Source organism: Ptychodera flava, chromosome 9 (genome assembly GCF_041260155.1).
Source record: "Ptychodera flava strain L36383 chromosome 9, AS_Pfla_20210202, whole genome shotgun sequence".
Classification (NCBI taxonomy): domain Eukaryota; kingdom Metazoa; phylum Hemichordata; class Enteropneusta; family Ptychoderidae; genus Ptychodera; species Ptychodera flava.
In genome coordinates this window covers 9071307-9084478 of record NC_091936.1, presented here as the reverse complement: position 1 = coordinate 9084478, position 13172 = coordinate 9071307, and the positions used below count along the sequence as shown (strand labels likewise).

Here is a 13172-nt window from a genome sequence, read left to right as displayed (position 1 = left end):
ACGAAGCATTGCTGGAACAATGCCTGCAAAAATGCATGATTAAAAGTCAATCTAATGTAACAAATTAAATGAGTCTTAGGAGCCGTGGATAATTAAAGCATGTGCACGGTAAAAGAAACTAAGTGCATTTGGCCTCACCCCAAACAAAAGGTTGGAGTTACAAAAATCCAACCACTATCCCACTACCCACTGCAGCCATATTCATATTACAGATAGTGGGTATGAATATACGGTGTTTTCAGTCGGGTTCAAACCCACAACATACAGCATCCAGTCACCTAGTGAGAAGCAACAGACAGAAATACTCGACTAAATCACACATCACACATACGCTCCCACCACCACTGGCATACCCCCCTTAAAATCAATCTTTGTTCAGCACCATCGCGACAACAACGCAATGTATCCAAAATTGTTTCGTTGTTTTACACTATGACTGAACCACATGTACATGTATGTCAAGAGAATGGTGTAGTGCAGGACCGTGGCGCACTGGCCTGGTACTCACCAAACAGTATAGCACGATATTTTGCGATACAGTAAAACATAGAGCAAGATGTTGATATGAAAACATGTAGTGCGATTTTTGGACACAGTAATCGAAATACAGCCAAACCCCCTCCCTCCCTAAACACGGAAGTTATGTTTGCCATGGGCATGTTTTAATTATCCACGGCCCCTTATAGTTCAAGCAGGTAGAAAACCAACATTTGTTGTACAGCGCATATAACGACATCAAAGATGATGTTCACCATATCAAGAACACAATACACAAAACAGATAGAAATGTTGCCTTGTCTGACACATCATGTCGAAATCACACCAGTTACATTGTAGCTGAGTTGTCAGAAACCCATCAGTCACTCTTCTGATGGTAACGATCAGCCAGAATGCTACTATACTATCGTGAAATTCTCATTTCTGCCGCAAACTTTTTCATTATTTTCCAAGTAATGTAGGTAATATAAGTCAACAGCACTCTTCATCTCAGCCAAATTTTATACATGGTTGAACTCACCGAATTCTAATAAAGTTCATCTAATTCTAACGAACCATTTTACTAAATTTCTATTTATCGTAATAAAAGTTTCATACATACGTGTGTGTGCATAAAATGTTCATGACGTATACATGTATCATTTGTATTAGGAACCCCTTGATAGGAAGTTGTTTGTCAGTATGTAAAGTTTAAGAGGAAACACTAGTACTGATGAGTTCATAGGATGTTTGACAATAAGAAAGGAATGTGAGCTGATAAGTGTTACTCAGAGGTTTCCCCGATGACTAATGGAAATAATTCTTTATTATACAATGCATGAGCACCATAGATTATGAAGGAAAACAGGCTGCTCGCTGTGTGTTGTGAGATTTAGTCCTTTGTTGCCTCTCTCACATGTAGCATGGGAATAAATAGGAATTAATGTAATTCAGTTGTATTTTTACCATCTTGCTGTTGTATTCTTAATACGAAATCAACACCTTTTCCATGTATTGATGTGTTACCATGGCAACAGTGGTGCCATCATATCAAGGTATTGATATAAAATGTACAAAGTAATCAGATTTAGTATCAAAATAATCAACTCTATGTAAAACAGGCAGCTACCATACTCGTCGTAAATCATATTACTGCTTAGATGCTAGTTTCCCTTCCTTTGCTAACCTTCACACATCAAATATCAGTCTGATATCAGGTTGTAATGAGATAACAAGTGTAGTTTATCATATGGACTGCTGTTTGATTAGGATGAAATGCTTTTCGTATATCAATTGCGCAAGGTTACTAAAACCATACAAAAGGGCATGACTGTTGCACATCACAGATGATCAGCCATTAATCAAGGATGATTTTTGATAGCAGGATCTATAATTAAATTTATAACTGGCAATCATTCATAGATATTCAGGAATTACATACTTTCATGTACATTGAATAAGACCTTTACAACAGCTATGTTCAGTGTATGTTATTTTTGACCTTGACTGACGTGAAATCTTACTCCAGAATCTGTAAATGGATTTAGACTGCTTGACAAGGCAAGGTCAGAAAGCTGTTAACAGCACTGCATGACAGATTGCTGAATGTAATCAGCTTTTCAGAAGTCATCCAATGCCGTGTAACATCCGCAGTGTCATCTGAGATTGCATTTAGATTCACCTCAGGGCAAACTCTGTTAGAAGTACTGTTGAAGATGCATTGAACAACATTAACATTATTTTGCAATGAAAGAGGAGATTTTTCACCACTATTGATAGCTCTGCAGAGATGTGAGAACAAAATTGATCTTTGACCTAAATATGTCAGTGCTTGTTTATTACACATTCATGCGGTTGCCACAAGTTTGTTGAAAAAGTAATACGCGGGAGTACATTACAATTTGCTCACAGTGCAGATTGAAGTCACAGGCGTTGTGCCTTTATTTCAACAAGCATAGCTTCTCTTTCCATACAACAGTGATGGTACTTTGACCTCTCCTTCGGAATGCATATATCTCAGCAATGTTTAAAGCTTGAAAGGGACAAAGCCAGCCATTTTTCATAAATTTTGTTTGATACGAGCTACTACTTATAATGTTTGACATGTTGAAAGATACTGAATGAATGGGTGACTATGCATATATTCGACCTCGGTTTTGGACACGATACATGAAACCATGGTGAAAATGAATTAATGGTCATGACCATTAATTCTTTTCATTCAATTTGTCTAAAATCAGGGTCGAATATATGCATGGTCACCCATTCATTCAGTATCTTTCAACATGTCAAACAATATAAGTAGTATCTTGCGTCAAACAAAATTTATGAAAACGTCCGATTTTGTCCTTTAACGTTTTAAGATGAACTCACATATTTACTTGTAGTTAGCTTGAGTGTTGGCAATTATGAAATGGCCAATAACCACTGAACTCTTAAGCCGAGAAACATAGACTATAGGGATTATATTTTAACTTTCAAGCCAAAGCCACACAATTACTGAAAGTTAATGATGTTTTACTCAAAGATTGAATAACTTTTTGTGCATAACTTTTGCAGTATTAATTCTTGTATTCGTCACTGTCATCATTATTATAAGCCTCATAAACCTGTGACTTTTCAAGTTCATAGCCATAGTTATCAACAAGATATCAACTTCAGTTATAAACAAGCATTGTATATATTTCTTAATTTACTCAACACTATAATATTGGTCCTCAATCACATGCATCATGTGTAATGTCAATTGAATATGGAGTAGCATCTTTTAATATAGGATAAAATAAACTCAGTTCCAAGATTTTTCCCAGTCCTCTCTCCTTTTGAAAACGTAATCTCCTGATTTGAATCAAGATTCCATGACAGAGTATTTTGACCCTTTTCAAAGGAAAACTGTTTTCATCAAAGTCAACGCCCTCATAACTCAAACTACACCATGTATTACATTTTTTTATCTGACAGCTATCTTTTGTCAGCATCTCTCAGCATCTGTGACATCATCATGTTTTTCAAAGGCTTCCTTTGATGTCAGATATACTCTGGCATTTTAAACTTGATCATAAATCTAATCCCTGACTCTAATAGCTTTATCACATGCTTTATTGTGTGTTTTCTAAGATGGCCAAATCAGCAAGTCAACAATATTAGATTTGATCCTTTCGTCTTTTTCATGGTTATACCAGTCAAATCATTCATTTTGATGGGTTGAAATTAAATCTTCCAAGATTAAGAATGTTCTTGTTTCTCTGTCTCTCCAGGTTTGAATGTCAATGTCATCGGTGGTTGTGTCAATGAACTCAAACCAGCATCAAATTCAGAATGTCATCCGCCATGTGTAGATCCATTCTCTGAATGCCGCGATGGACAGTGTCAGTGTCAAGATGGAATGATGAGTATGTATTTTTAATAGATGCGTGAAAGAATGAATGATTTTTTTTATTCAGGTAAAACAACACATTAAAAACAATAACAACTACAGATATTTCTGAATTTCCTTGTTTTTTATTGTAAAACAAAACTATTGAAAGATGTTGGTGTATTTATTTGTGTCTTCAAAAGTTTTGTAGAATTATATTGGAAGAACTGGTGGGCGTTGTCTTTTGACAACAAGATGCCATAGAGAATTTATACCGTAGGCGTCAGGTAATTGACTCACTTAAGAAGTGCACTGCTACAAACAAATCTAGTTCACTTCTTCACATTGCATTACAAGACAAATTTGTGTGTTGGATACACAGATTATAGTGTTGACAGTATTTCCATGTCTGTTTCCAGGCAATGGTGGGCAATGTTTTCCGAACTCTGGCTGCAAGTCTGATCATCACTGTGTGTTTGAGCATAGTCACTGTGATACAACTACTGACAAGTGTGTTTGTGAAGATGGATATGTGCTATACAATGGTAATTAGAGATTGTTTGAGCCGCGAATTCTTTCATTTTGTGTTCAGTGTCTTCAGACTATTCTCAGACGGCACCTTGTCTTTTGCAATTATAGTGTTTTCATGTACGTGAAGTCAATTTGATTACTGAAGTCAACAAAACCTACAGCCATGGTTTAGTTGAATCACGCACATCTGTACGTGCATGTAGGTAGATTGCATCACTTGTGCTAACTGAATACAGGAGTATGCTGGACAACAAGATGAATTCATGTAAAATTCTTTTGAGTCTTGATATTGATTTATATCATAATACTATTTTGATTTGTTGAGGAAACACTGATTTTGTCATAGTCATAAAAAAGGACCTTTCCAAAAAATTTTTACTATTTAAGATCTTATTTTGAGGTAATGTATGCATAGTTAATACTTCACTGATTTCCCAGTAAGCATACAATGCTCAATTAGAAAGAAAAATTCATATTACTCTGAGCTCATCAAATCTGTTTTTCATATTTTTTTTGTTTTCAACAAATGTTGCTTTTTAGCTAACAGATACTTTGATGAAGTTGTGAAAAATGTACTAGATAGAGTGCTGATCAAATCTTTGTGATACAGACGAAAGCAAAATCTTTTTACACATACTATTTAAATTTGACTATTGCAAATATTGACAAATTATCCAAAACTGCACTGAGTCAGTAGACATTTCTGGGAAAATGAAAATCAGCAATTTCAGATCTTGGAGTGTTCCACTGTACCAGTACAGTTGTACATGTATCTAAGGTCTACACATAAAACATGATAGCATAATATGTTATTGTGGTAGCAATTACCGTACTTGATGTATGAATAAAGTTTCCTGACATGTGTTTTATCATTGCTTTATAGGGATCGGACCATGTCTTAAAATAAACCAAGATGAAGATGTAACAACAGACGTGGTTGAGTCTCTCCTTGATAAGGATTCTTCCAAAATGCAAGTCAATAAAAACGGTCAGTAAATGTGTTTCATAATGCCTTCTACTTGTGAAATTAAAAAAATAACCAACATTCATCGTTGTATTGAAAAGAAGTTGACAGTAATGCTACCGTTAGATAATGGCACTGATTGCTCCAGATGTTTGGAGATTTATTTTGAGAATTGTAAAGTTAACTTCCTTGTAATGTTTATAAATCTGAAATATCAAATCAAATTCATTAAAATCATTTGAGATTGCTGGGTGTCTGCATGGTGTCTCCACATTGTTATTAGCTGTTTATCATAAAATGGTATTATCAAGGCTATTGAGGGTCATAGTATCTGGCATTCTCGTCCCAGGTGACATCAAAATCTGTCATTATTGTCAGTGAAACATTTTCAGTGAAACTGAAATACAGAGCACAAAATAACATGAGTGGATACAGAACCCCCTATTGTTCAAACAGTGAAGACTATCATACTAAACAAGATTGAAAAACAGCTCATCATTGTGCACTGTTTACATGTTTGGTAGTTTTGTACTGCTTAAAGGAATCTCAACAGGGAAAATATCTTTATTTTTCAAATAATATCTTTGTAATTTCCGTTTAGAGGAGTCTTTACAGGGAAAATAGCTGTAATTTTTGATAATATTTTTGCGATTTCAATTCAAGAACATAAGTACAGTTTCTTTGCAACATAAAATTTGTTGATTACGAAGTATTAGCCCTTGCAAACTTACTATATAATGTGCAATATGGAATGTTATTCTTGACAGTGAAATCTACTCTCAACTTAAATTCAGTTGTCGAGAAGAATATACAAGCAGTGTTGACAAGTTTAAGATTTACGTTTCATTTGTGAGTAGCACAGGAAATATGTTTTTAGCTCCGCTGTCAGCGACGCGGAGCTTATCAAATAGGTTGATTATCCGTCGTCGTCCGGCGTCCGGCGTCCGTCGTCCGTCAACAATTGCCTTCTCCTCTGAAACCACAAGTCCAATTGCTTTGAAATTTTATATGCAGTTCACTTGGGGTGACCTTACTTCAGTTTGTTCAAATCATGGTGATATTTGCATATTTGTATTTTTGGGGCATTTTTTTGTGTTTTTGGTAAAAAAAATCTTCTTCTCTGAAACCGCTTGTTCGATGCTTTGAAATTTGATATGCAGTTTGCTTAGGGTGACTTAAATCAGATTTGTTCAAATGGTGGTGAAATTTGCATATTTGTATTTTTAAGGCAATTTTTGTCATTTTTGGTAAAAAAATCTTTAAAATCTTCTTCTTCAAAACTACTGGTCAGATAGCTTTTATATTTGGTACATATGTCCCTAGGGATGATCTATTTCAGATTTGTTCAATTGTGCAGAAATATGCAAATTTGCATTTTTAAGGCAATTTTTGCCATTTTTGGTCAAAAATGTATTTCTCAAAAAGTACTGGTCTGATAGTTTTGAAATTTGGTATACAGGTTTCTATAGATGAACTAAGTAATATATATTGAATTTCTGATGAAATCTGTAATTTTGTATTTTTGGGGCAATTTTTGCCATTTTTGGTCAAAAATGTGTATTTCCAAAACTACTCATCTGATAGCTTTGAAATTTGGTATAGAGGTTTCTACAGATGAACTAAATGATATTTATGGAAATAATGATGAAATCTGCAATTTTGTAATTTTGGGGCAATTTTTGCCATATTTGGTCAAAAAATGTGTTTCTCAAAAAGTACTGGTCTGATAGCTTTGAAATTTGGTATACAGGTTTCTACAGATAAGCTTTAATATATATTGAATTTCTGATGAAATCTGTAATTTTGTATTTTTGGGGCAATTTTTGCCATTTTGGTCAAAAAATGTGTATTTCCAAAACTACTTATCTGATAGCTTTGAAATTTGGTATACAGGTTTCCATAGATGAACTTAATGATATTTATTGAAATAATGATGACATCTGCAATTTTGAATTTTTGGGGCAATTTTTCCCATTTTTGGTCAAAAAATGCGTTTCTCAAAAGTACTGGTCTAACAGCTTTGAAATTTGGTATAACTAAGTGTGATATTTTGAAATTATGATGAAATCTGCAATTTTATTTTTGGGGGCAATTGTTGCCATTTTTGGTCAGAAAATTTTATTCTCCAAAAAACTACTCATCAGATAGCTTTGGTTGACATGTTCTTAGGGATGATCGGATGTGATATATTCAAAGTATGATGAAATCTTCAATTTTGTATTTTTGCAGCTATTTTAGCCACTTTTTTCTGGCCACTGCATTGAGCTATCAAAGATTTCCACCTTCTTCATCAACATGTGTCAAAAATAGTTATTCTCTACATAAACACAGCGGAGCTATATCGGCCGCTAGGTCGCTTTTTTTTGATAACTGTATGGGAGCGAACGGTGACATTGTCACTACTTTTAGCTCCGCTGTCAGCGACGCGGAGCTTATCAAATAGGTTGATTTCCGTCGTCGTCGTCGTCTGTCAACAATTGCCTTCTCCTCTGAAACCGCAAGTCCAATTGCTTTGAAATTTTATATGCAGCTCACTTGGGGTGACCTCACTTAAGTTTGTTCAAATCGTGGTGAAATTTGCATATTTGTATTTTTGGGGCATTTTTTGGTGTTTTTGGTAAAAAAATCTTCTCTGAAACCGCTTGTCCGATTGCTTTGAAATTTGGTATGCAGTTTACTTAGGGTGACTTCAGTCAGATTTGTTCAAATCGTGGTGAAATTTGCATATTTGTATTTTTAAGGCAATTTTTGTCATTTTTGGTAAAAAAATCTTTAAAAATCTTCTTCAAAACTACCAGTCAGATAGCTTTGATATTTGGTACATATGTCTCTAGGGATGATCTATTTCAGATTTGTTCAAATTGTGCAGAAATATGCAAATTTGCATTTTTAAGGCAATTTTTGCCATTTTCGGTCAAAAAATGTATTTCTCTAAAGTACTGGTCTGATAGTTTGAAATTTGGTATACAGGTTTCCATAGATGACTTAGTAATATATATTGAATTTCTGATGAAATCTGTAATTTTGTATTTTTGGGGCAATTTTTGCCATTTTTGGTCAAAAAATGTGTTTCTCTAAAAGTACTGGTCTGATAGTTTTGAAATTTGGTATACAGGTTTTTATAGATGAACTAAGTAATATATATTGAATTTCTGATGAAATCTGTAATTTTGTATTTTTGGGGAAATTTTTGCCATATTTGGTCAAAAAATGTGTTTCTCCAAAACTACTCATCTGATAGCTTTGAAATTTGATATATAGCTTTCTATAGATGAACTAAATAATATTTATTGAAATTATGATGAAATCTACAATTTTGAAGTTTTGGGTCAATTTTTTCCATTTTTGGTTAAAAAATGTATTTCTCAAAAAGTACTTGTCTAACAGCTTTGAAATTTGGTATACAGGTTTCTATAGATGAACTAAATTTGATCTTTTGAAATTATGATGAAATCTGCAAATTTCGTTTTTTGGGGCAATTGTTGCCATTTTTTAGACAGAAATTTTATTCTCCACAAACTACTCAGATAGCTTTGGTTGACATGTTCTTAGGGATGATCCGATGTGATATATTCAAAGTATGATGAAATCTTCGATTGTGTATTTTTGCAGCTATTTTAGTCACTTTTTTCTGGTTACTGCATTGAGCTATCAGATTTCCACCTTCTTCATCAACATGTGTCAAAAATAGTTATTCTCTACATAAAAACAGTGGAGCTATATCTGCCGCTAGGTCGCTTGTACTAAAATTCATGGAGAGTATATCATAAATTACAGTGAATATCTGGAGTTGAGATGGTCAGGTTTGTTCAAAGTGTGTATTATGTTTGAGATACCTCTATTACTATCCATTGAAATCATAATGCAGAAAAAACATCATATAACACAACATTTGATCCATGAAGTCACAAGTATTAACATCAGTTTACAGCCAGCCAAGAACAGTAGTATTTACCAGTGGTTGATTCTATTTCATTTCCAGGAGACTTGTGGAAGTATGTTGCCATAGCAATTGGAGGATTACTAGCCTTAGTGCTGGTCGTCATAGTAGCTGTGATACTGATGATGCGGTGAGATATTTGATACACTACAGCATATACTACACCCTGACAAATCACAAACCTCAGCATATACTATACCGGTATGCCTTAAGTTGTATTTGACATCAATACTATGCATGATCAACATTATACAAAAGATCATGGCAACTTCTGTGATGCCATGACGTAGAAAGCAGCCAAAAAACAGACTGTATTCCCCAAAGTATGATTAAAGAGGGTGTCTACACTCCTTTGAAATCCTTGGACTTTAAAGTCTACTGGAAAGTTCATGAAAAGTTGTTGTAAAATGAAAAGATGTCCTAGAAAGTCCTGAAAAATTAATGTTACCTTTAATTTTGGAAAATAACAGTATTGTAGTTTTATGTAAAATTATACATGACGATGATATGTTGAACGAATGATTCTGAAAAATGGTGTTTTGAACCCTAAAATGTCCTCTAAAGTCCTTGAACTTTGAGTACCTTTTAATGTATGCACTCTTTGAGACTATTGTAAGAAGTATTTGCTGTTTATGAGCATAAACCATGTCTGATAAAGTCCTGAAAGTCTGTTTATTTTTTCTTTGCAGACGCAAACGTTCCAACCATGGAGAGGTCAAAGCCACTGCCAAGACTGTAGAATTCAAACACAACAACTTTGATATGAATAATTATAACAATGTTAATGAAAAATTGTCCAACATAGGAAAGGGCACAAAACCAACAAAATGTTGATTTATAGAAAAGTTTTGTACTGTCTTTTGTATTGTATAAGTTTCATGAATTCTGCCATTTTCTTGTCAGAAATGTTTTGAAAGCATACTGGATATGCATCAGTGTTGTATCGTTATGTCAACTTTTATTTATGAAGAAAAAACCCATGCTAGCCAATATGTATGCATTTCCATGGTTACTTATAACTTGTAACATGAATATTGATAAGTTTTTATCAGGAGTAGTTTATCGACTTGTCTTGAACCATGAAGACAAATATTTCACTGTCTTCTTGTAAAACCTGTATGAATATGTATCCAACAGTTTTAGTTTTTAAAACTATGTATAGCTTTAAAAGAAATCACGACAACAAGTACCCTATGTGTGCAGATCATATTTAGATGTTAGAGTGTGTGAGGAAGCATATTTACAGACATTGGTTTTGTATCTGTTTTGTTATATGCATGTACATATAGAAAAGGGGTAAATATCTGACAGTCAGCAATGCGCTCTGATTGTAACCATAAGCTAGATCTTTACTGTATCTATGACGTCGTGTGTAATCTGATATATGAACCAATTTTCATATTAAAGAGTGATCATGTTTCCTATATATTTACATAGAAAGTGAGTTTGATTCAATCCCAGATGACCAAATATTCCTAGTGAAATAATCTTGCAATTTTCAAACCAAAAGCTTACGGATATCTCTGACTGTTAATCTTGCGATAATCAAAAACAAGTTCCTGTTCCATGAGAGGCTTTGTAGTAAAGGAAGATATTTAATGAAATGCAATATAAAATATGTTTTTTGTCGACATGAGCGTGCTGTCTGTTTTTATCACAAATGCAAATTGTGTTCTTTTGATAGTGCTGTATCTGGTAGAAGTGCTTTGAGTTTCCATCAAATCTCATGAATTTTAAACAGGATATGTACCATAACAACTTTGTTTTTTTACTCAGTACTCACCAGTAACGTCTCAAATCCTGAAGAGAATTTATGTAAATCATCTTTTCACATCACTTGATATGTCATTAACAAGTCTATTTTCATATTTTTTTCATGATTAAAACTTCCAACGTACATCATTTACACACCAACAAAGTAAAGTGTTTTCTATCTCTTCATTGGTTCCACTCTCCATTACTATTCCTGTTGCAAAGTTCAAAACACAGATGAATAGGTTTCACATCATTGATTCATCCATATGTACTTAAGGTCAATCACATACTGTAGTTCTGCTACTAATAAAACACGGCTTTAACATTTACATCTGTTTAAAATTTGTGCCGTGATATTTTCAAATACTGCCCCTCTACAATGATTTCGTTCCATATTCTGTAATGAACTTTATCGGTAAAAATTCCTTGAAGGGTTACAAAATAAATAACATCCTTCAGTACGCCACACTCACATATACTTGACAATATTTAACAGTCAAAGATAATAGTTGTGTTTTTCAGACATGTCTAGGAAGATGTAATTTTCAAGCATAGCTCTTTCCTGTGAAGTTTCACATTTCTGATTATTTATACAACATCCGACAGCCATTACAGTCAATACTGAGCAGCCCCAGACATTTAATTTTCCAAATACATATCACACAATTTAATGTCACTGACTTGCAGGGTTGCCAGACCCCTGATGGTATTAATAAAGATTTTTTTATAAACTTCAGACTGGATTATTTCATTGGGTATCAGATAACGAGACCTCACATCATTCTTTGTTGAGTGATAAATTTCTGTGATTGGCAAAGCTTCATGATGGAGACATGCATTTCTTGTCGACAGCAACCCTGCTATGACTCTTGTTGCATTCCTTTGACTGTGCTGTAAAGACGTGTGATACTGACTTCAAAATCCCTGTTTTCCAATGGTAAGCTGTCACATGCAGCCGGCACAGCTCATAGAAGAATGGTATCGTTCCCTACAGAGTTTTAATCTGGAGTTCCTTGGGAACTGTTCTATAGAAGCTATTTTCAGCCTGCATTACTGTACCAAAATGAAATGAGTGATAAAAATCGTTACAGAAATAATCCTCTTTTTCACATACAGTGGACATTTCTTTTGTTAAGATCCGTTTTGGTGAAGAAAGGAACTTTTGGCTTGTTTGTTCAGGTCGAGATCCAAAAGGGTATATATGAGAGCCCATTTTGATGGACCATTGTTGGTCATATTTGATGGAAGTCAACCGTGCAGGTGGAATGCTTGCATTTCTAATCATGAGAGTTTCAAGCAATATTTATGAACAATATTATTCTGACACATTGATGCTCTCATCAGAAAAAATATGTATACAATATTTCACACAGATTGAAATTAAATTGCCTGAATTTAAGTTTATGGCATGGAGTATTTTTAATGTATTTTTGATGCCCTACCTTAACCTAAGCATATGTTGTGCAATTGTATGAAAACTGTGAATGAAAAAATGAAAAATAAAATGACACAAACAGATGCTAGATGTACGTCACTTAAACATTTTATTTTCCACGGAAATGTTTATGCCTGAGGATGTTGAGACCTGGTGACGTGTTTGTTGTATAACTTGCTAGACAATACGGTGACTGTATTGCAGCAAAACAAACTATTCAGTAATATTTGTCTGCAGGCCTGCAGTGAAAGATGTCCAGCTATGTATAAAGTAAACCAAATATTTAATATGTGCTCGTCTCAGGGATCCTTTCATGATCAGTAAGACGAGAACAGTACCCCGTAAAGAGTGGCGTTGAATTTAATACAGCTTGCAAAGACACTAGTGTTGAAATACTTCAGGCATATGTGTGGACTATATAAGTTGAATTATAAGTCTCTAAAATGTCCCATACTGTGCAGCTCGAACTGTAGAATATTACTATGACAGATGTAGAATTTAGGATTCAATGAATATAATATAATATAATATAATAATATATATATATATATAATATATGGAAACCATCGGCACGCAGGCAGTCATGCCCTAAAATCTTTCATTATCGATAAATCGTGATTTCCTCGTGTAAGTTTTGCCCACTTTACTTTTTCATTTGTATTTAAGACTATGTTATTGTTCTTTGGGAGCCAGATTTACATTAGCTTCACATAAG

General features: G+C 34.0%; 1 protein-coding gene across 1 annotated transcript in view; it reads left to right on the top strand.

The window, feature by feature from the left end:
• The window catches only part of LOC139139956 (thrombospondin type-1 domain-containing protein 7A-like), a 57230-nt gene extending 45879 nt beyond the window's left edge, over positions 1 to 11351 (top strand). Inside the window, exons 20-24 of the mRNA XM_070708923.1 lie at positions 3735 to 3869; positions 4252 to 4377; positions 5247 to 5351; positions 9310 to 9397; positions 9957 to 11351. Coding sequence (XP_070565024.1) covers positions 3735 to 3869; positions 4252 to 4377; positions 5247 to 5351; positions 9310 to 9397; positions 9957 to 10101 — 599 coding nt within the window. The 3' untranslated portion in view covers positions 10102 to 11351. The remainder of the gene's footprint in view (positions 1 to 3734; positions 3870 to 4251; positions 4378 to 5246; positions 5352 to 9309; positions 9398 to 9956) is intronic.
• The last annotated feature ends 1821 nt before the right edge of the window (positions 11352 to 13172 follow it).